Source organism: Mustela lutreola, chromosome 6 (genome assembly GCF_030435805.1).
Source record: "Mustela lutreola isolate mMusLut2 chromosome 6, mMusLut2.pri, whole genome shotgun sequence".
NCBI lineage: Eukaryota > Metazoa > Chordata > Mammalia > Carnivora > Mustelidae > Mustela > Mustela lutreola.
In genome coordinates, this window is record NC_081295.1 from 83,748,660 (window position 1) to 83,773,359 (window position 24,700).

The window sequence follows — 24,700 nt, forward strand, 5'->3', positions numbered from 1 at the left end:
CTCCTGCAGGCCGCACTGACTGCCTTGTTTCCACTCAGCCAGCCTTACTACCAGAAACCCAGAAGATACGTGAATAGGCAAAGCTCCAGGAGCAGTGATCAGCAGTTGGAAAACATAACTCAAAAATATGCTCCTCCCATATTACATTTAGGGAAATATTTCTATTGGTGAAAGACAACTATCATATGATCTCCCTGATACGAGGAGATGGAGATGCAAAGTATGGGGTTTGGGAGTTAGGAAAAGAATAAATGAAAGCAGATGGGATCGGGAGGGAGACAAACCATAAGAGACTCTTAATCTCACAAACTGAGGGTTGCGGGCAGGGTGGGGGAGGTGGGGGGGAGGAGTGTAGGGAGAGGGGGTTGGGCAATAGACATCAGAGAGAATATGTGCTATGGTGAGTGCTGTGAAGTGTATAAACTTGGCAATATACAGACATGTACCCCTGGGGCTAATAATACATTATATGCTTATTTAAAATTAAAGAAAAATTAGTAAAAAAAAAAAAAAAAAAAACTCCTCCTCCCAATAGCTACAAATACCACAGAGGCCTGCTTAGGATAAACTGCACAGGAGATAAGTGAGGCTTGTATGAGACCCATGCATCTATACCAAATGACAGGAAAGAAAACACAAATTAATGCTGAGGGTACAATATCTTTGAATGGGAAGATAATCAATTAGTGGTAATGTCAGTTTTTAAATGACTTTTTAAAAATAAATCAGTACTCAGCAACATTCTAACACAACTCATTATGACAGTTGATTAGCTTCTTTGAGAAATTACGGTGTGGTTGTGAGAAACATATAACAGCAGAAAAATAGGTCCTTTTGCCCGAGTCTGCTCATGTGCATGGAGCTGATGGGAATGAGGTCATGTCTCTTTGAATTTACTGAAATACCTTTTTAATATGGTGGCTCTTTGATAAATGGCCTTGGGTCAATTTTTTGTGTGTGAGAAAAATATAGTTGTCTTAAACATAAGAGAAAGAAAAATAAGATTTATGAATGCATGAAGATACTCGTGTTGGCAACCCTCAAAGTCAAACACAAAACCTAGAAGCCATATGAATGAAAGGTTGACTCACTATGTAAAATATAAACCTGACATATGAAGAAAGGCCATAAGTACCCTTTTTATAAATGGCAAGGCTTCTATTACAAGATGTAAATTGATCACATGCTATGACCTCCTATTTGGCCGAAGACCTTTGGAATTTCTGGATATAAAATAAAAAACTCTTCCCTAATTATATGCCAAAACCAAGAGGAAACCCTCTCCTGAACAGGCACTGGGGGATCCCCGCCAATGGACAACAGGCCACAGATGGCAAATGATGGAGAGTTGGATATTCATAGTTATTCATCACTCAGGTTTTACAGTAATGATTCAGTGACAGTCAAAGATGAACGTGGACAATTCAATATGTTTCCTTCGACAGTGCTTTTTTAGGGGATCTGTGCTTTGCTTCACATTCTAGTCTTCATTCATGTCCCAGATGAACTCCAGGGGAAAATCCTTCATCTCCCTTTGGAAAATCTGGTCAAACCTTTCATTCTGCTCAACAGTCAGGTGATTTTTCCAGTCTCCGATGGTACCTGGGAGGAAAAACAAGTCAACTGCATCAGTGAAGATTCCAGGGAAGAGGGGGCTTGATACCTTAGTGGTGTCGGGAGAAGCATTTCTGGCACTCTCCTTTTTCTTTCCAAAAGGGCCCCCCACTGACTCCTGCACATGGCCACACCCCGTCACTCTCTCACCTCCTGGCCAGGGGGCAAACTCATCCTGGCAGTTCTGCTGTAATCGAAGATCACTAGCCCAACTTCTCAGCTGGCAGCCAGCTGGAAAAGAAGAAAACCCTGGCAACTTGTTTACTATTGCGTTCCAGGCTAGCTTGGGATCTGGTAGTTTTCTGAAGTCCTTTAAAAGTTCCACACAATCACATACTGATGAGCTAACATTTTTTGATGAGGACACAGATGCTCAGAGAGACTTGGAAAATGCCGCCAGGGGTCCTACACTTTGGGTCGGCTCACCTGTAGTTACTCCTTTGTTACCCACTTTAGGTTCACAACAGTCTTACTTTAAAATTCTAGATGTGGAGTCCTGATGACACACAGAGGCTGACAGAAGCAGAGGCCAGAACAGAAACCCTGATCTTCAAACATACTGCACTGTAAACCAATAACTGAAACAAACAGAAACTCTAAGGAAACCGGAGACACAAACCACAACAGTGCAAGACCCTCAGCTAGTGCAAATGACGTCCTGCCCTGTTGCACCTCACCTAAGAGAAGAGTGCGTGTTAGTGCACAATGAACATAAGGGGACGCAAATCACTTCCACAGGTGGTTGGGCTCCTCTTAGCCATTCCAGTCTGTTATTTTTAGGTGTGTGAAAGACAGAGGAACACAGAACATTTTCTCTTTTCAAACAGAAACAAGGTGCAGATGCCAGGACAGGGGCAGTTGAGAAGGGCCTTAGCATCAACAACACGGTAGGGTTTGTGGGGCATAACAGGAAGACAAGTCCCCACCTCAGGTGGGCTCCAAGGTACCAGTGGTCATATTTTCAAGTTGAACAGGAAAAGACATAGGAAGAGATTTAGTGAAGTAAATCCTAATTTAGAGAAATTAAAGTGCATATTTCTTGCTACTTGACACAGAGTCATAGAACCTATGATCGAACGCAAAATTTATGTCTCTAATTTTGTATTATACATTATTTGTGTACTAAAATCAGAAAATAGCACTTAGAATGATGGTATGACATAAAAGAAATATTTTAACATGTTCAAATGAGTTAGTTATATAAGGAGTTATACATTTAAAATCCCAGTCACAAGAAGTATGAGATATTGAGATAAATTAGATATTCCTACAATTTTTATGATGTAAGAATCTGGTTTCCTAGAGGACACATGACAATCCTTCCCAAGAACAAAAGTGCAGTGAATGTGTGTTCTTAAGTCAACCCTGGAGGAGCTTGAGGGTAAAGCACAGAGAAGGAAGAGCAGCCAGTGAGGGCCACAGACCTGTCATTACCTCTCCATCGCAAGCTGAGCCCACACTAATGAGGGGAAGCAGTTTAACACTAAACAAACAACCATTTTGTGGCAGACATTGTGCTAGGAATCAGTAGATTGTCAGGGGGCCTTGAGGAAGACCTTATAACTGTAAGTTGCTCATTAGATTCATTCAGAAAACAAATACTAGAATCTCTTGTAGAGCACCAGAAGAAATCATAGGAAATAATCTTCCTAGCGAAATGAACAGGCCCTTGAGGGTCCATGATATTAGGAAACTCCACCAACAAGCTTAGAAGCTACATTCTGGCTCACTGCTATCACAGTGCCACGTGGCCACTCTGTGTTCACCCTCACCTTTGCGAAGGAAATGACCTTTTACATTCAGCCCATATCCAATGGCTATTATATTGTCATAATTTGCCAGTGGGTCATCCTTCATGTTCTCAAATGTGGCCTGTCTCACAACTGCATCCATATCCTCTTCACTCAATCCTTTCCCCAGAAACTTGCAGATTTTTGACACAGAACCTCTGAGATCCTGAAATAAATCAGAGTATGATATTATGCACAATATAAGAAAGAAAATACCAATAAAAGTTATAGCTAACTATTGTTAGGAGTGAAAAATCTAAGTGCTTATGCTGGCTGGAAAAATGGAGTTGGACCATGAGAAGTGACTTGCTTATTCCTTCTTGGTAAACTCATCTTTCACTGTGCACTGTTCTAGAGCACATTTGGGTTCATTTAGGAACACTCATATTCATTTTATCTGCGTGAACTCAGCAAGTATTGGGGAGCAGATACTTATATAAGATACTGCCCATGCGAAGGAGCAAGGGCACAGAGGCACAAGAGGAATTGGAACTGGGAAGTCAGTACAAAGACCTATGGGCAGAGAGTAGCTGTGTAACAGAATTCAGAGAAAGTCTCAACAGAGATGACAAATTTGTCCTGAGAATTCAAGCAAAAAGAGGCGTTTTCTAGATAGTCACACTGAAGGGGTGGAGTCCAGACAAAAGAAAGAATATACGCAGTGTTGGAGTTTATGGAAAGTATGAGATACCAGGTCACAGGACCATCAGAATTTGAGTTTCCCTGGTGGAGCTTCACAGGCACATGGCTCAGGTGAGAAAGTGGGGAGAAGAGGCTGGAGGCAATGGAGAGGCCATAGTGAGGGGAAGGTTGTAAGGCCAATCATAGTAGGAGTCTCCCTTCAGTAGGTGTTACAGACTCAACAAGAGAGTCCAGGCAGTGTGTCATGAGCTTGGGGCAGGGGTAACAGAAACCAGGGACAAATACTCAGCAGGTGGCAGCCCTTAATCTTGCCTGGCTTGCAGCTCTTTCTCTTCTTTCCTGCTTAGAGATCCCTGGTGGTGTTCAGGCAGCAGTGCCCAGTCCCTGTCCCGTAATGATCCTGATTGATCCAAGATATTCATGGTAATCCCATTGCCCTTTATGAGACATGCATCTGGAGGTGGAGACAGACTCCATTTTGGTATTGAAACAGAAAGATGAAATCAAATAGAAGTTTAAAAGAGTGATTTTCCTCCTAGTGATGATAGCAAAGCAAGGCAAGGAAGTCCTTCTTGTCCCACTTCCCTCTCTTTCTGCCACACATGCTGTCATGAGGACATCACTTTGGAGCTACAACAACCATCCTGCTACTATGAGAGGAGACATCATTGCCACACTAGATATGATAGGAAAGAAGGACAGAAAATGCCTGGGACATTCACGACATGCTGGAGTTGTCAGAACCAACATTAGGATAGCCTGCCTCTGGGATTCAGTCAATCAGTAATAGAAGTTCTTCTGTTTTAATGTGTTCATCGTTGACTACTGGGAGCTGCATTCCCTCTAATCATACACAGACATTTCATTTAATTTTTCATGCAGTGCTTAACCACATACAGATAAGATTAAAGTTTCCCATGAGATGCATCCCACAATGATGAATATAACATCTAGAAGTTACTAGAATCAAAATGTAGAAAATTAATTTCATAATCCATCAACGGGTGACCAAAAATCTGGCTCATGATAGTCAAACACATGTATGGCCTCATAGATAAATAGACAATGCCTCACACACAGTTTTTGAAAAGAAAGGTCCAATTAATTAATTGTAAATGACCACCTGGTAATCAAAGTACAGGAGTGATAGAAGAAAAATGTCTCCTGTACAACTAATCACGGATCTCAAATTTGATACTGTTTTTGGGTGTTCTACCCATGAACGATCAATTCATTCATTCAGGGTGCCTTTCAGCTGCCATGTAGTCTCTGACGTCATGTTTCTCACCTTCTTCATCTCCTCATAGGTCATGAACTGAATGTTGAAGAGGCTTCTGTGCTCATACCAACCTTTGATGTGGTCAAACCAAAGGCTTCCCATCACTGTGGGAAAAGCAGGTACATATTTAGGTAAATATGTTGAACAGGTTGAAAAGAAGCTACAGTTGTTGGAGATGCAGGAATCTTTACTAACAAAGAAGGAAAAGGAAGTCTATTGCTACATTTCAGATTTCATCTAGCACCTGGTAATGGGAGAGCTAGCCACCTTCCCCTAGGAAACAATTACATGAACTCAAGGAGCAATCGGTCCCTTAAAAATGCATTTCATATAGACCGAAAACTATCTTCCCACGGGGAGAGAAAAACTGAAACTGGAAATCAGAGAAAAGAATCCTCTCCTTTTTGCTCCTCCCCTGTCCCCAAAGACACAGGGAGCTATTTCCCTGCTGCATGCAACATGAAAGCTCCCTGGTGGGTCACTTGAGCTCTGCACAGAGACTAATGTTAGTTAACTCTCCTGTTCCAGATCCTCATCTCTACCTCCCTAGGCCTTTCCCCCTGCTCAAACAGCCACACTGGCACCTCAGAAAAGAATCAGGGGGCACATGCTGCCTCCCAGGATAGAGTATGCAATGCTTAATTATGGGGTTGTGAGTTCAAGTCGAAAACTGGGCACAGAGAACACATACAAATGGCTATCAGACACATAAAAAAATGTTCATCATCCCTAGCCATCAGGGAGATTCAAATTAAAACCACATTGAGATATCACCTTACACCAGTTAGAATGGCCAAAATTAGCAAGACAGGAAACAACATGTGTTGGAGGGGATGTGGAGAAAGGGGAACCTTCTTCCACTGTTGGTGGGAATGCAAGTTGGTGCAGCCTCTTTGGAGAACAGTGTGGAGATTCCTCAAGAAATTAAAAATAGAACTTCCCTATGACTCTGCAATTGCACTACTGGGTATTTACCCCAGTAGTAAAAAAGATACAGATGTAGTGAAAAGAAGGGCCATCTGTACCCCAACGTTTATAGCAGCAATGGCCATGGTCGCCAAACTGTGTAAAGAACCAAGATGCCCTTCAATGGATGAATGGATTAGGAAGATGTGGTCCATATACACGATGGAGTATTATGCCTCAATCAGAAAGGATGAATACCCAACTTTTGTAGCAACATGGACAGAACTGGAAGAGATTATGCTGAGTGAAATAAGTCAAGCAGAGAGAGGCAATTATCATATGGTTTCACTTATTTGTGGAGCAAAACAAATAGCATGGAGGACAAGGGGAGTTAGAGAGGAGGAGAAGGGACTTGGAAATTGGAAGGGGAGGTGAACCATGAGAGACTATGGACTCTGAAAAACAATCTGAGGGGTTTGAAGTAGCAGGGGGGGTGGGAGGTTGGGGTACCAGGTGGTGGGTATTATAGAGGAGCACTGGGTGTGGTGCAAAAATAATGAATACTGTTATGCTGAAAATAAATAAAAAACAAATTTAATAAATAAATAAATAAATAAATACTTAATACAAGTTAAAAAAGAGGGAGAGAAAGGAATGTGGAACACAATTTTGTCAAATAGAGCTTCCCATGCAATATGCTGTGCACAGCCCAATCCTGTGATCTAAATTGAGATGCTTCTAGCTGAGCTAGAACAGAAAACTGTAAGCTCATGAATCCCCTTTGCCACGGTTAGATGTAAATATTTTCTGGTGATATAACTGTAACTTGATGGTCCCCTGAGAGGGAGCAGGAGTAAGCAAAATTTGTAACAATGGCTGGTCATGGTCATCCATGACAACCCTACCAACTGGCTTGATACATTGATTACTGACTCCCATTTGACTCTCTCTCATCATCTTCTCCCTGCCAAATTCACTAAGTGTAAAAATTTACATGTTGCTTATGCCATAAATTATAGTTACCTCTTCCTTCGAGAAATTGTTTCACGAATTCCTCAAAGGTACCTGTAAATTGTGACACCACATTCTTTGCAAAGTGAAAATATGAGCACATAACATCCTTAGGGTTTCTGTATACATAAATAATCTGGAAAGAAATGAGATATTCATTATTTCCGAGGCTTTCATTCTCTCATATTTTTGCCCTACTACCTTCCAATCAGATGAAGCCTATTGTCTTAACTTTATACTTTCCTAATTACGTTATGTGTATACTCAGCCCTCTTTGTATTTTGGGTTTCCCCTTCTCAGCCATGCCTCTTCCCTTACAATTGGCCTAGTGACTATCAATTACTCCTCAAGGCACACCTCCCATGGTACCTCTTCTCAACTCACCCTGACAGAGAGCAACAATAGTCTATTGTCCCTATAGCAACAATCTAATACATGTGACAATTACCTGTAAGTATAAAATTATATAACAATAGGAAAAACGTACTAAGTTATTTTGCCCAGATAATCTGCTATAAGGGCAACCTTGAGCATCATAGGGCATTTAACATCATCCTGGACCTCATCCCACTAAAGACCAGCAGCATCACCAACCTAACCAAAAATGTTCCAAGCATTCCAAATATTCTGTGAGGCAAAAAGTCTTTCATTTGTGAAACTGTGTGGTAGATAAAAGCAATCCAAAAAGGGATCCAAACCATGAGTGGAGAAGCGGATATGTAATGAGAACAGAAATGATCAACTCATCCCTCTTTTCTTCTTGAGGAGGGAAGGCAGTGAGTGGAAGTCTCTATTGTGGAGATCTATGATTGGCAATGGTTTTCTGGGAGCCATTTACTGGGACAAGTGGAGCAGAATGCTACTAAAGTTTGAGAAGACAGAAGACAATAGCAAGCAGTTGTTTTAGGAAGGTGGAGGGAGCAAAACACTTAAAAAGTAAAATTTGAGGATTGAGGCCATAAAAGTAAAGCGAAGATACAACTTTTAAGTGTATTGTTTTTTTTCCCTATCACACTACCAGAATCATGAATACATGTACAAATATACACGTATTGGGTTTCACCAGAATTAGGTGTTGGCAGATGATCATAATAGAGTTGACTACAGCAAGAGAATTGAGTCAAAAGTGATTTGAATGTCAAATATGGAGCCATTGGTGGATGTGGAGAAGTGGAAGAGATGGATGAGAGAGTGTGGAGAGGGAGTGGAGAAGTTGTGGGGAGGGGTACTGGAACTCTGAATGTGGTGACTGGTCACTACAGGGACACCTGAAAGGAGTGGGAGGCAAAGGAGGCAGCTCTCAGAGAACAAGGTACTTCAAGTCAGGATTCAAGTTAGGGCAATTACTGGTGATGCCTTTGTTCATTCACTCAACTCTACTACCCTCTGGACACTCCTCTGTGTACTGCAAACTCCATCTCTCTCATGGGTTTACACTCTGGCTAGAAATGGACAATAAATAAATAGGTAAACAGATGGGAGATGGCGTCATAAATAAAGGCAGGCTTATCACCCATTATAAACTCTAGATGTTGGTGGAGGAAAAGGTCGCTGGAGGTGACATCAACACTGAGAGTTGTGGCAGAGCTAGGCATTTGGGAGGCCAGTGTAGATTCTGAGGGGTCAATGTGAAGGAGACAACCTTGCCCTTGCATGACCCTGAGAATGAGTGCCTCCTTCCCCTTGACCCTGCTGGGGCAATTTGGCTCACCCTTGTCTGGCACTCACAGAAAACCACTCACATCAAGTTTGAACTAATCCCATGAGTGATAGGAGTGCTAGTAGGGAGGAAGGTAATGAGTAAAGAGCTGAAATTACCAATGGGTAGAGGTGATGATCCAGGGAGAGGGAGAGATAGGTACACTTGAAGAGAAAATAGGCAAAATAGGGGAAGTCTGAAAAAGAGAGAGGGCACACAGAGCAAAGAGAATTGCTAGCATTGTATATATCATTGTTACTACAGCTGATTCAAGTACAAAAGAACATCTTTTGGAGAAGTGTCTGTTCATGTCCTTCTGGCCATTTTTTGACATGATTATCTGTCAAATAGTTTGAAGAATTCTTTATAAATCTTGGATATCAGTCCTTTGTCTCTAGTGTCATTTGCAAATGTCTTCTTCCATTCCGTGGGTTGCCTCTTTGTTTTGTTGACTGTTTCCTTTGCTGGGCTGAGCTTTTTATCTTGATGAAGTCCCAAAAGTTCATTTTCTCTTTTGTTTCCATTGTCTTTGGAGATGTGTCTTGAAAGAAATTGCTGTGGCCAATGTCGAAGTGGCAACTACCTATGTTCTCCTCAAGGATTTTGATAGATTCCTGCCTCACATTGAGTTCTTTCATCCATTTTGAGATTCTTTGTGTATGGTGTGAGAGAATGGTTGAGTTCATTCTTCTGTACATAGTTGTCCAATTTTCACAGCACCATTTATTGAAGAGACTCTCTTTTTTTTTTCCCCCCACTGGATATTTTCTTCCTGCTTTGTCGAAGATTATCTGACCATAGAGTTGAGGGTCCATATCTGGACTCTCTACTCTCTCCCAGTGGACTATGTGTCTGTTTTTGTACCAGTACCATGCTGTCTTGGTGATCACAGCTTTGTAGTAGTTTGAAATCAGTCAACGTGATGCCTCCAGCTTTGTTTTTCTTTGTCAACATTTCCTTAGTGGTTCAGGGTCTTTTCTGGTTCCAAATAAGTTTTAGGATTGTTTGTTCCAGCACTGTGAAAAATGCTGGTGGAATTTTAATCGGGATGCAATTGAAAGTATAGACTGCTCTGGGCAGCATAGACATTTTAACAATGTTTATTCTTCCAATCCATGAGTATGGAATGGTCTTCCATCTTTTTGTGTCTTCTTCAATTTCTTTCATGAGTGTTCTGCAGTTCTTTGAGTAGAGATCCTTTACCTCTTTGGTTAGGTTTATTCCAAGGTGTCTTATGGTTCTTGGTGCTGTACTAAATGGAATAGATTCTCTAATTTCCCTTTCTATATTTTCATTGTCAGTGTATAACAAAGCAACTGATCTCTCTGTATTGATCTTTCATCCTGCCACATTACTGAATTGCTGTGTGAGTTCTAGTAGTTTGGATGTGGAGTCTTTGGGTTTTCCATGTAAAGTACCATGTCTTCTGTGAAGAGAGAGAGTTTGACTTCTCTGCCATTTTGAATGCCTTTTATTTCATTTTGTTGTCTGAGCAAAGATGCCCTTCAATAGGCAAATGGATAGAGAAAATATGGCACATATATACAATGAATATTATGCAGCCCTCAGAAAGGGTGAATACCTAACTTTTGTATCAGCATGAATGGGACTGGAGGAGATTACGCTAAGTGAAATAAGTCAAGCAGAGAAAGTCAATTATCATATGGTTTCACTTACTTGTGGAGCATAAGGAATAACATGGAAGAACATTAAGAGAAGGATAGAAAAAGTGAATTGGGGGAAATTGGAGGGGGAGAATAAGCATGAGAGACTGTGGACTCCAAGAAACAAACTGAGGGTTTTGGAGGGGAGGGCAGTGGGTGGATGGGTGAGCCTAGTGGAGGGCATTAAGGAGGGCTCATATTGCATGGAGCATTGGGTGTGGTGCATAAACAATGAATCTTGGAACACTGAAAACGTCAAATAAAATTAAGATGTAAAAATTTAAAAAAAAAAGAATTTTGAATAGAACTCCAAGAACTAAATAAAGTGTGCTACAAATTGCAAAGTCAATAAGTTTCTAAATAAATATACCATTTAAAAATGTTAAAAAGATTTAAAAATTTATATGAAATATTTTTGATGGAAAAGCATACATATCATATAATGTTTTAGAAGCAAGAAAGGAATAATAGCAGTTTACTGTGTGAACATAATAATGTTATTATTATGTTATTATATGTCATTATTATATGTCATTATTACATTATTACGTGGCATTATTATATGACATTATTATATGTCATACCGTATGAACATAATAATGTTAAATTACACGGTAATTACATGTAATAAAACAAATGCATATTTGAAACATAAAAAAATGAAAGAATATATATTAATGTGATAATATAACACACTCTATAAGGTAAATTAAATGCACACATATATATACTTTCATTTTTTTAATGTCTGTATTATTTGTACAATCAGAAAACAAAGGGTGCAAGATACAAATCTGATATTATAAAAAAAGAAGGCTATTGAAAATTGAAGTAAAGGGGTGCCTGAGTGGCTTAGTTGGTGTAGCATCTGCCTTCAATCCAGGTCATGATCCCAAGGTCCTGAGATCAAGCCCCACGTGGGTGTGGTGGGGGGGAGGGGGGTCACTGAGCAGCAGGGAGCCTGCTTCTCTCTCAACCTGCCCTGCCTGTTCTCTCTTTTTTTTTCTCTCTCTCTCTCAAATAAATAAATAAATTCTTTAAAACAAAAAAGAAAACTGAAGTGTGTATAATGCTACATTTGCCAACAGCTGGATGAATGCACAGTGTTGATGTCATGAAATGAAATGAAATAATGAAAAAGAGCAGTTAGCTCTCAGCAGTCAGAGCCCATTTCCTACTTTGGCTTTTTTGTTCTTCAGCCCACTGGGAACCAAGTAGTATGGGAGGTGGGTAGAGAAGAGACGAGGGGATGGTCTTTCCTCAAAATCCATTTTTCGAAAGTTGTACTCAAGGAAGGGTACTCGATCCATGGTTTCCAGTTTTCCAGCACCTTTGCGATGGTCCTCAGAATAAATCAGACTTAATAATTGCTGAAACCAGATGGTTCCTGTAAAGAAATAATTTTGTTTTCAATGATGATCCAAAATGGAGGTGATGTATCATTAATTTTTTTAATCAGAGTTTGTTACTATAATAAGTACAATGTAATTTCATCTGAATGAGATCGTTAATATATGTAAAATGCAGTGTGGGAGAAAGAAAACAAATATGGCCTTTCTTTTCCTGCTTCAGGAGATGCTCCACTTGAAACTCCGTGGGCATTTGTCCCACAAATTTATTCATTGTCTCTTCTGTGTTTTCTTCTGCTTCATATCCAGGACTTTTAAATGATCTTCTATGCCTGTCTATTTCCTTCCCCAATCCCAATCCTAGAAAATGAGCCAAAAGAATCCAAGGAACAGGAACTCCATGTAAGGAGGCATTTCCCAGCCTTCTGCTCTTCCCCTCATCTCCTTCTGTACCCATGGTCTCCACTTCAGGAAATACTGTTTATTATAAATCCCTAGAGGAGGCCCCAGAACACCCACCTGGAGACAGGAAGGAATTTAAGAAACAAAACAGGTTAACATAGAGGGGGGAAAAGAGAGAAAGGGAAACCATAAAATAGTCCCTTAACTCCAGAAAACAACTACAAAGAACAGAAGTAAATAACAAGAATCATGAGATGGATGAGGTCCATAAGGAACTGGAGCACCAACAAGGAAATGACCCATTTACAGAAGGAGCTCACAGCCATTGAGACTAAGCTTGAACAGAAAAGAAGTGACCAGCACAATCCACTCCAGGCCTACCAGATGCAGGACATCCGGTGGGCACTGTCTAAGGGCACTACACAAGGCATTATGAGGGAAAGTGTAGCTCCTAGGAGGAGGATTCAGTGAGTGGTTCCCAGTGAACCTCCAGTTCTCTGTGTGAGAAGCCCTCATTGAGAGTGACTTCAGAGACCTGAGTGAAGATCCAAGGATGCCCAGGCTGAGGAGATCAAACAGGAGGTGGGTACACTGCAGCAGAAGCTGAGTGAGCAGCGAGTGTACTCCAGCATATAGCTGGCCCTGACATGAAAGCCGTGGAAAAATTAGGAAATGTCTGAGACAAGTTCCAGGAGCCCTCAGATCCGTTGGGGGAAGCCCAAAAGTGAGCCAGGAAAGCCAAACAGGTATTTGAACAAATGAAGAAGAAGCACTTTGAGTGCTTCAATGTTTGCTTTGAATCCGTGGCCACCAACATTAATGAGATCTGCAAGCTTTATCTGGCAACAGAGTGTCCAGGCATTTCTGAACCCATAGAACCCTGAGGAGCCCTACTAGGATGGCACCAGCTACAACTATGTGGCTCCTGGCAAACGCTTCTGGTCTATGAACAACTTGTCAGGGCGTAGAACAGGGGCAGCTCAGGCCTTGCCACAACTACACTAGAAGCCAGCCTCCTTCTTTATCATGGGTGAGACCGATGCTGGCCTGGATGACACCAGCATTGCCAGGATGGCAAATTACATCAAGGAGCAATGAACTTGCCACTTCCAGGCCACTGTCATCTCTCTGAAGGAGGCTGAGAACCTTCTTGCTGCCTACCCTGAGCAAGGGAATTATATGAGCAGCAAAGCCCTGACCTTCCAGCTCACCATGTACCCAGATGCCACCGCCAACCCCAATGAACAGTAGCAAAAATTCTGCCCTCCTGCCCTGTCTCTGGCCCTAAGCTATGCCTCTTTTAACCTCTGCATATTTAGCCCCAACCTTCCCCTTCTTCTTGTCCCTAACTGGTATAATTATGGGATTCAGGCACTGCTGACAAATATCAAAGTGGAACAGAGGTGATATTAGGTCTGGAGGAAAAATTCCTGAGCTACAAGGAGCACCCAGAACTTTGGAAGGAAGTGCTCAGCTGAACTGTGCTGAACAGGGCCATCTGTCCATTAACCCCATCCCCTCTCCTCAACCTCCCCCACCATCACCCATAATCATGGGTCCCTTGGGCCCTTTGCATCTTACTTGTATGTAGGTATGTATGTATGTATATATGTGTCCACATGTGCATATATGAGTGTGTTTGCAAAATAATAAAGATATTGGATATCTTAGAAGGAGTCCAGACTGAATCTGATTTGAAGAGAGCTCTGTAACAGCACCCCAGGGTGTCATATAGAGGTATTTAGGCAGAGGTATTTAGGACCTCATCAGAATCAGTCAGGTGAAACTACCCTCCTTCACTCATTCGTGTTTTCATTCATCTGTGTATTGATCAGGCATATCCTCAGCATTCTTTATTTGTTAGGCTCTTTTCTCAAAATACAGAGCTGAATCAGATATGATTTCTACCCTCCTACTGAGGAGATGCAGTGTGTTCCTGATTTCTCTGGTCAGCAGAATCATATTTTGTACATACTCTGAATGACAGAAGAGGATGATCACCTCCAGACTTCCTGAGCTGAATCTTGACAAATTGGTAGGATTTGGTTGGGCACTAAGAGCAGAGCCTGGGCTCTAAGGACAGACAGCTGTGGGTTCTAGTCCCTTTTTAAAATCACTTATTAGTTTGATGTTTGGCAAGCAAGTCTTTTGACTTTTTGTGCCTCCGTTTCCTCATCTGTAAAAATGGAGCTAACAATATGATCTACTCTGTAGGATGTAATGATGTCAAGCTCTTTGCTGGGGCCTTATCAGTGCTTGGAGCCCAGTACACGCCGACCCATCAGAAGACAAGCCTTCTCATACTTAGACCCCTGAGGGCTCTGATCCCGATTGTTGGGGATAGAAGGAGCCTCCAAACCTGGGACATGCTAAATGCCTAGGTTACTGAGAAAGCTCCAGGGCCCCATTGGGATTTACCTGGTAAGTGAAGGGCCTAAGGAAGCCTCTAGCTTCAATCATGTATGGTATCCAGGTGCCTGGGCTCCAACCTAGGTTGTAAGGAACTAGAGGAGAGGAAGACTGGGCCACATCCTGGCCAAATGGGTGTGAAGGTGCCTCTGGGAACTAAGTGTGTCAGCTGCAGGGACCGTGCAGAGGAAGCACAGCCTGCTGCTATGAGGTCAGCATTTGCTCGTTCACAATGTCAGACCGTCACCTTGTCCTGATTGTCTACTGCATTCTTGTTTTGTAAATGTTCAACCAGATCTGATTACTCAAGTGTCCCATGAATCCATTCTCTAAGACATAGATTTATAAGAAGATCTCGCCCCTTTTGACTACCATTGGCCATCCCTCTCAAACTGCTGTTACATCTGCTAGACTCTTTTAAGACTTCGATATATATGAGTTCATTGAAACTATTATGGTGTACTTAATACAAATGGTATATTGAGTCGTTCTGCAACTTGTTTTCTTCACTTAACATTGTTTCTGAGATCTATGCGTGTTGTTTTTGCTAAATGTAACTTCAACTCATCCTTTGCAACTGCCTAATAGAGTGTGATCATATGACTCTAAAACACCTTCCCCCTTTCTTTTGTGATAACTAGTTAAGACAGTTTTCCACTTTTGCTATTACAAAACACGACACAGGAACAGTGTGTGTGTGCGTGTGTGTGTGTGTGTGTGTGTGTGTGTATGTGTGTTTACCATGGATTGCTTCCTTGAAGTTCAATGCAGAGTCATAGGCTATTCATACTTTTGTTTTAAACAGATACTTCTAAATTGCTCCCCTTTACTGTGACTTATATTTTTCTGGAAGTTGTCCTAAGTGTAACATTGCTGCCTCCTTGAGATTCATCCTACGTAGTGACATTTGTAAAACCACGGAGTTGATGTGCTAATCATACATTTTTCTAATACATATGAAAAGGCATAACTGAAAAAAGTTTTCTGTACAGCAAGGAGAACTATCCACAAAATGAAAAGGCAGCCTATTAAAAGGGAAAAATATTTGGAAATCATTTATGATTAGGGATTAATATAAAAACATATCAAGAACTCATATGACACAATAGCGAATATAAAAAAGACAATTAAAACATGGGCAAAGGCTGTGAATAGACGTGCATGTATATATACATGCACAAAGATGAACATATGCATTATACACATGTCTATATGTTTCGGTCTGATCTGAGTGCTATAGCAAAAGTACACCCAAATAGTTGGAGATTATTACACATTCTGGAAATAGTGTAAGTTACTTTCCTCCTTCTCATGCTCTTGGTTATTAAATACAATTTCAACTCTCTGTCCAAAGTAGCTGCCTAAATGGTAAATATTTGTGCAAACTTTCCAAGCCCAATTTAGCACCTTAGTGTTTGATAGGGTGTCTTCAACATAGTTACTTCAATATTTTCTCCATTTCCTTGTCCACATCAAAAATAACTTCTAGAGACACCTGGGTGGCTCAGCTGGGTTAGCATCTGCCTCAGATCAGGTCATGATCCCAGGGTCCTGCTTCACCCTCTGCCTGCCACTCCCCCTGCTTGTGTGCTCTCTTGCTGTCTCTGTCTCTCTGACCAATAAATAAATAAATAAATCTTTAAAAAAATAACTTCTAGCTACATTGTAAAAGATCTATTTCATAAGATATTAAATTCAGTTGACACTATAATATCCAATAGATTATATGTACATATCCATATAGAATACTACTAATAAAACAGAGTTCCCACATTATAAAAGTATCATGTTACTTCTTAGATTAACTATCAGAACAGAGAACTCACCAGATTTGGGGTATGTGATTATGAAGATATCATTTTCTCTGATTTCAAAATTATCTAAATTTTCTATAAAGCCAATATCAAGTGGTAAACGATTAAAATAATATCCTTTAAATTTGAATAAGAATTTCTCTATGTCTTCCATACTTCAGTTGCCTGCAAAAGAGAGACAAAATGATTGGAAGGAAATTAGTAAAATTTTGTTTTCTTCCCTTCTTTCTCTCAGTTGTTGACCATATGCTGAGAAAAGAAACTGAAATCTTGTTTTCTTCACAGTCACTGCAAACTGGCTGGCTCTAAAAGTTACTGTCCTGGATTCTGAGTGTGAGTTTGGTCCAATGCCAGGAGCCACCTGTTCACAGGCTAGAGGTTAGTTTTATGGGTATGTGCTCCATTTTTATAGCTACAGGGAAAATGATTTGAAAATAATTTTTGTAGTTGCAAAAAGATTCTTTAATCAGAAAGCACACATATATTTGTATACACACACATACAAATGAACATACAAGTTGGACTTGAGCAGGCTTCAGACACACTTGTCTCCCAGCACTCCTTCATCACCTGGGCTTTTTTCCCCCCATAACTGAAGTACAATTGTTAGCTTTCAGCAGGTTTCTAGAAGCATTCCTTTATATATTTTCTGGGTGGGTGATCTCTTTGGTAACTTTAAATTCTGTTTTCTTTCTAACGTGCCACTTGTTTAGAATGACTGGGGTAGTGCAAGCATGAGTTAACAGTCACGACTGTCTTCTAGGAAGTTTGACAAACTGCATGTGAGCAATTCAGCTGTCCATTATGATAAAATGAACAAAGGCACAAAGTAAAAGTCTGAGAGAAAACCCTCAAATAATGGTTGACACACTGAAAGTGCAAATGTAGTCTCAAGACTCATTTATGTGTACTTTTTGCATTTCATTACTACCCCTCACTGACCCTAGGAAAATAATCTACTTTGGTGCTATGAAACCTGAGGTTACAGTAGACTTGGGGGTTCTTCCAGATGACTCTGAAGTGACTTTTTTTCTGTTTCCCAAAGTAGTTGGACATAGGAACAGCTGAGAAAATCAGAGCTTCAGAATCCCACAGTTTGAAAGCAATTCCAGGATGACCCAGAAAGGGTCATTATAAGACAAAGGGAAATAAGAAATCTTTAAAATATATTGTGACAGTCACACTGTTAATAAAAAACATAAAACTGATAAACTCTCTTTACAAAGGAGATTTGGGGAGTCTGTGAGTCAAGATGGAGGAGAAGTAGCAGGCTGAGACTACTTCAGCTAGCAGGAGATTAGCTAGAGATTATCTAAAGATTGCAAACACCTGCAAATCCATCAGCAGATCGAAGAGAAGAAGAACAGCAATTCTGGAAACAGAAAAACAACCATGTTCTGAAAGGTAAGACTGGCGGAGAAGTGAATCCAAAGCGACGGGAAGATAGACCCCAGGGGGAGGGGCCGGCTCCCGGCAAGCGGCGGAGCAACCGCGCACAAAATCAGGACTTTTAAGTCTGTTCCGCTGAGGGACATCGCTCCAGAGGCTACCCGGGGCGAAGCCCACGTGGGGTCAGCATGGCCTCAGGTCCCGCAGGGTCACAGAAGGATCGGGGGTGTCTGAGTGTCGCAGAGCTTGCGGGTATTGGAACGGGAAAGCCGGCTACAGAGACAGAGCCAACAGTAAGCTCGCAGCTCGGGGTGACCTTGAACCGGTCGCAGGCTGGGTGAGCTCGGAGCGCGGCTGGAGGTCAGGCAGACGGGAGTAACTGGGCGCTGTTCTCTGAGGGCGCACTGAGGAGTGGGGCCCCGGGCTCTCGGCTCCTCCGGGCCGGAGACCAGGAGGCCGCCATTTGTATTCCCATCCTCCGGAACTCTACAGAAAGTGCTCAGGGAACAAAAGCTCCTGAAAGCAAATCTGAGCGGATTACTCACCCCGGCCCCTGGTAAAGGCGGTGCAATTCCGCCTGGGGCAAAGACACTTGAGAATCACTACACCAGGCCCCTCCCCCAGAAAATCAACAAGAAATCCAGCCAAGACCAAGTTTACCTACCAAGGAGTGCGGTTTCAATACCAAGGAGAGCAGCAGAATTCCAGAGGAGGAGAAAGCAAAGCACGGAACTCATGGCTTTCTCCCTGTGATTTTTTTTAGTCTTGCAGTTAATTTAATTTTTTTTTCATTTTTTGTTTTTTTTCTCGCCTTCTGGTAAAATTTTTTTTTAACTTTTACCCTTTTCTTTTTTAACGTTTTTTTAAACTAGTTTATCTAATATATATATATTTTTAATTTTTTTATATTTTTCTTTATTCTTTTTTAAAATTCTTTTCTTTTCTTTTTTTTCCTTTTTTTTTTCTTTCTCCCTTTTTGAACCTCTTTTTATCTCCTTTCTCCCCCTCACGATTTGGGATCTCTTCTGATTTGGTTAAAGCATATTTTCCTGGGGTTGTTGCCACCCTTTTAGTATTTTACTTACTCCTTCCTATACTCTTATCTGGACAAAATGACAAGACGGAAAAATTCACCACAAAAAAAAGAACAAGAGGCAGTACCGAAGGCTAGGGACCTAATCAATACAGACATTGGTAATATGTCAGATCTAGAGTTCAGAATGACAATTCTCAAGGTTCTAGCCGGGCTCAAAAAAGAAATGGAAGATATGAGAGAAACCCTCTCGGGAGATATAAAAGCCCTTTCTGGAGAAATAAAAGAACTAAAATCTAACCAAGTTGAAATCAAAAAAGCTATTAATGAGGTGCAATCAAAAATGGAGGCTCTCACTGCTAGGATAAATGAGGCAGAAGAAAGAATTAGTGATATAGAAGACCAAATGACAGAGAATAAAGAAGCTGAGCAAAAGAGGGACAAACAGCTACTGGACCACGAGGGGAGAATTCGAGAGATAAGTGACACCATAAGACGAAACAAAGGAGAATTGGGAAAGCTACAAAGTAGTTGGAATCATCAACATGAATTGGTAGCCGGGGAAGAAATGGGGACCAGACAGGGAAGGTGAGAGGAAGAGAGAGGAGGTAAGTTATTCTGCCACTAGAGTTATTTAAGCTCCTCAGCATTGCCATCCTTGGTGTTCGAAGAAACAATGTCATTTACAACTCCATACCCATTGGGCTCTAATGTTAACTTCCATTATCAAGGAGCACTGGCTCCCTAACAGAAGCCAATTCCATGTCTTGGGATCAAAACAATATCAAGAGCCTTAACATTTTGACTTTTTGCTGAAGGAAACATAATTCTACCACCTTATACTCTACTTATATTACATTCTAGCATAATTACTACTCTCATGGTGAATTAAATATTTCTTTTAGTGTATGTTCTTAAATGTCTAAATAAATATTTAGAAATAAATATTTGATTTCCAGTTCATTGGAAATCAAAGCAAAAGAAGGACAGTGTAGTCTTGCTTCCTACAGAGGAGCTGACACTTTACACATTTTTAGCCTAGTGTTTAGAAAAACACCAAACACCTAAAACTGCATAACTATTAAGTACAGACAAGAGAAAGGAAGCAGAGAGTATGTAATCCCAAAAATATCAATTTGGCATGTGGATGATGTTTTAGTTGAAAACAATTAAGAGCCAGCAGAGTCACAACAGCTTTCTACCTTCTGCTTAAAAGGATTTAGATAGGGAGCTACACCAGGAATAGAGTTCCTACCACAAGTTACTTTTTCTATTAGAAAGACTCTTTTGATGGCATGGGTACACATCTCTACCACATACGGGCTGTCTTAATCTACCTGTGAATTGTCTTCTCCCTCTTTCATTTCTGAAGCATTTCACCCCTTCCTCCTTAGCTTAGGATGGTTTATAAGACTAAGTTGTCAGACTGCCTTTGACTCATCATGACTTTGTGGGTCTCCCACACACATGAAGTTACATTTCTCTTCTGTGAATCTATCTGTCTTATATCAATTTAATTATTAGACCATCCAGAGAACCTAGAAAGGAAAAAGGAAACTTTTTTCATCCCCAAACTAGAATGAGGCTACTCACCTTAGAGTTCTTTGAAATGAAGTATGAACTTCTGATATGAAGGCAAGTGAGAAGAATAATTGTGTGCCATTGAAGGAGAAAGACACAGATAAAAACTAAGTTTTCCCCTAAGAGATTTAGCAATTCACCAATTAGAGCTCCCAGAATTGAACTCATTAAGGAGGAGGGATTAGGCTGATGTTAACCAGTAGATCACCAAAAGGTCTAGTGAAAAGCACAGAGGCATTTACCATAAATAAAAGGAGATAAATGCTTCAAGGAGCTTGGTGTTACTCAGAGATGCTGGGTAGGGTTCAAAGTCTCTGCTTTTGAATTATAGCAGAAAATATGCATGTATTCTCTTTCTGTCCCACTCATGATACTCTAATGGCCAGAAACCAGTAGTACAATGGATTGAGTTTCTTCTTCTTCAATAGCACCAGTATTGGTGTCTTTGAATCTTTGTGTTGTTTCTTATGGAACAGAATGGAGAGTAAGTGTAAAGTGTGAACAATTTGAAGTTGAGGGAAAAAATCCACATCTGCAAGAAGAAAGTACAAATATTTTGAGGGATTAGACACTTTTCCAAATTCTCCAATATGCTTGACACAGACATAATATTCACTTAACTACCAAACACCATCTACCTGCCATTAAGCCCCTCCACTGTGTTCCTATTGGCAAATCTTTATACCACTATATCACAGAGTGAGAGATAGGTCCTGGGGTTGGCTCCTCAAGGACTGTTTTGTGTCTTCTTTGTCATGGGTTCCACATTCTCTCCAGTTAGTTTGTTTTCCAAATAGAATGGACATAAAGGATAAACATTCAAAGGTTTACTCAAATTCCCTCTCTATGTACTTGGATTTTTGACCTTACATACTCTTCTCATCTATTGTTACTTCTTCCTGAACAACAAACATCTCTTCACATGCGCTCAGATAAATCACCACTCGCTGGCATTTGTTGATGTCATGGCATGCACACTATCAGATTTGAACATGACTCAGGCACTTCCTAACGCATCTCCTCTCACTCTTCTTCTGTAAACACTCCACCAGGCAAAGGTAGCTTGTGTTTCTCACTTATAACGACTCTCAAGAACTTTAGAGTTCATCTTTGGTTTCATCTTTCCTATTGTCACCTTTCATTAAAAAGAAATCTGATCTAAGGAAGGCTTTAATCCCTTTTGTTGGAGAAGTTTTACTGTTCAGAAAATAAGTGTTTAATGTGACAGAAATTTGGCCTGGCAATTATTCAGAACACCTTTTCCTCACAGTGTTCTCTGATGAAAATGTAACATATTCCATGAAGCAAAAGTTGTCGATTCCTAGAAAGGAATAATTGAGATTCCCTGAAATAAATAACTTGAGGTTGGTGGGAATGCAAGTTGGTGCAACAACTTTGGAAAACAGTGTGGAGATTCTTCAAAAATTTCAAAACAGAACTACCCTATGACCTGGCAATTGCATTACTGGGGATTTACTCAAAGGATACCAATGTAGTGAAAAGAAGGGCCATATGTACCCCAGTGTTCAAAGCAGCAATGTCCACAAGAGTCAGACTGAGGAAAGAGCCTAGATGCCCTTCAACAGAGGAGTGGACAAAGAAGATGTGGCCCACATATACTCTGGAATATTACTCAGCCATCATAAAGGATAAATACCCAACTATTACATCAACATGGATGGGACCAGAGGAGATTATGCTGACTGAAATAAGTCAAGCAGAGAAAGTCAATTATCATATGGTTTCACTTACTTGTAGAACATATGGATAATGTGGAAGACATTAGGAGACAAAAAGAAAAAGTGAAGAAGAGGAAATCAGAGGGGATGATGAAGCCTGAGAGACTGTGGACTCCGAGAAACAAACTGAGGGTTTTGGAGGGCAGGGGATAAGGGGATGGGTGAGCCCGGTGATGGGTACTAAGGAGGGCATGTATTGCATGGAGCACTGGGCATTATACATAAACAATGAATCTTGGAACACTTCATTTAAAACTAATGATGTACTATATGGTGAGTAACATAACACAATATAAATAAATAAATAACTTGAGGAAAGTAAACTGAAACTTCTGGTTAAGTTAATTTTCATTATTTGCCAAACTTTGAGGGTGAAAAGTGGAAAAGTTTCCTGCTTAAGGGTTTTATGCACAACCTCTGACCTATTATTGACTGACTACCATGCTGTGTTGGCCTTGTCTTAAATAGAACACAAGAATTAAGAAAAATATATATCTGAGTAGCAACATCAGAATGGGGGTAGACTCCACTGAATTAGTTTTAGTAAGTCACCATATAAAAAAATTAAAATAAAATAAAACAAGAAAGCAGAACAACCACTTCCAGGATAAGATCAGAATCCTAAAATATCTAGTTTTCAAAAAAAAAAAAAAAAAGTACCATATGCCAAAAACCAGGAAAGTATGATACACATACAGAAATAAAAAGCAATTAATAAAAACTGTGTCTGAATGGACCTAGATGCTGGACTTAGCAAACAAATCAGCTATAAAAAAAATATGTCCTATTTGTTGAGTCACTACATCTCAAAAAAATTTTGATCTGACAGAAGAAAGAATTAGGAAACATGAAGACAAATCAACAGAGAAAATAATTACAAACGATAAAAAGAATAGAAAGACAAAGAATGAAGAAAACTGAACATAGCCTCAGAGACCTGGAGAAAATATCAAGCATGCCAATGTAAATGCAAGAAGAGGAAAGGGCAGAAAAGAATATCTGAAGAACTTATGACCCAGATCTTCCCAAATTTGATGGAAAATACTAATCTGCACTTCCATGAAGCTCAACAAACAAGCAGGATCAAAGTGAAGGGACTTAAAGCTACACAGATCATAGTTAAATCACTGAAACATACATTTTAGGGTCATTTTATTTCTGGGAAGGGTGCTTTCGGTATTTTGAGGAGGATTGTGTTACATCTGTAGACAGTGTTGAGACGTAGGAACATTTAATGATATGCATCCTTCCAATCCACAAACATGAGACGTTTTTCCATTTGTGTGTGTCTTCTTCTTGGACTTCCTTCCTCAAAGTCATGTAGTTTACATTGTGCAGGTCCTTCAGTTCCCTGATTACATTTACAAAGATTTCATTGGTTTTGTTGCACCTATGAATGAGATACCTGTGTTTCTTTTTCAGATATTTCATCATTAGTGTAAAGGAATGAAACTTTTCTGTGTATTGATTGTGTATCCTACAACTTTACTCTGATTATGGATTCAACAGTTTTTTGATGGATTCGTTGAGATTTTCTATCTATAAAGTTGTATCATCTGCAAGTGGTGGCTATTTTACTTCTCTATTTCTGACTTGGATGCCATTAACTTCTTTGTCTTCCCTAATGGCTCTAGCTAGGGCTTTTAGAATGAGAAGAGTGGTGAGAGTGGGCAGCCATGTCTTGCTCCTGATCTTGGAGGAAAAGCTTTAAACCTTTCACTACTGAACATGATATTTGCTGTGGCTCCTCATAGATAGTCTTTATTATGTTGAGCTATATTCCTTCTGCACTCACTTAAGGGTTCTTAGCACGAACGAAAGGATGTTTTCTATTTTCAGTTGTCTTTTTAGCATCTATTGAGATAATCATGGTATATTATCTTTGATTTTATTGCTATATTACATTTATTTAGCTGTGCGTGTTGAATGAAACTTGCATCCTAGAGATAAATCCCACTATATCCCAGGGATATACTACTATAATGTATTTTTCAATTTGGTTGACTTTTTTGTGCAGAATTTTGCATCAAGAATATTGGTCTATTCAATTAGCCAACATATAGTATATCATTAGTTTCAGATGTAGAATTCAGTGATTCATTAGTTGCATAAAACACCCCATGCTCATTACATCACATTCCCTCCTTAAGCCCATCACCCAGTTACCCCATCCCCCCACCCACCTCCCTTCCAGCAACTCTCAGTTTGTTCCCTACAGTTGAGACTCTCTCATGGTTTGTCTTCCTCTCTAATTTCTTCCCGTTAATTTTTCCCTCCCTTCCCCTATGAAACTCTGTGCTATTTCTTTTATTTGACATATGAGTATAAGCATAATTGTCTTTTGCTGATTGACTTATTTCAGTCAGAGCAATACCCTCC

At 40.3% G+C, this 24,700-nt stretch overlaps 1 protein-coding gene across 3 annotated transcripts; it reads right to left on the bottom strand.

Annotated features, from left to right (window-relative positions):
- Positions 1 to 1,331: 1,331 nt before the first annotated feature.
- On the bottom strand, positions 1,332 to 20,624 carry LOC131833883 (amine sulfotransferase-like). 3 transcript variants are annotated; one of them, XM_059177761.1, is made up of 7 exons: positions 20,595 to 20,624; positions 16,592 to 16,744; positions 11,784 to 11,992; positions 7,255 to 7,378; positions 5,335 to 5,429; positions 3,387 to 3,570; positions 1,332 to 1,602 (listed from the first exon to the last, which is right to left on the bottom strand). In XM_059177761.1, exons 2-7 carry the CDS (start codon positions 16,731 to 16,733, stop codon positions 1,481 to 1,483), a joined length of 876 nt encoding a protein of 291 aa, XP_059033744.1. In that variant the 5' UTR covers positions 16,734 to 16,744; positions 20,595 to 20,624; the 3' UTR covers positions 1,332 to 1,480. The 3 variants fall into 3 exon arrangements, with proteins under 3 accessions (XP_059033744.1, XP_059033746.1, XP_059033745.1); XM_059177763.1 differs by lacking the exon at positions 20,595 to 20,624 and adding an exon at positions 18,285 to 18,445; XM_059177762.1 differs by lacking the exon at positions 20,595 to 20,624 and adding an exon at positions 17,909 to 18,233.
- Positions 20,625 to 24,700: the final 4,076 nt, after the last annotated feature.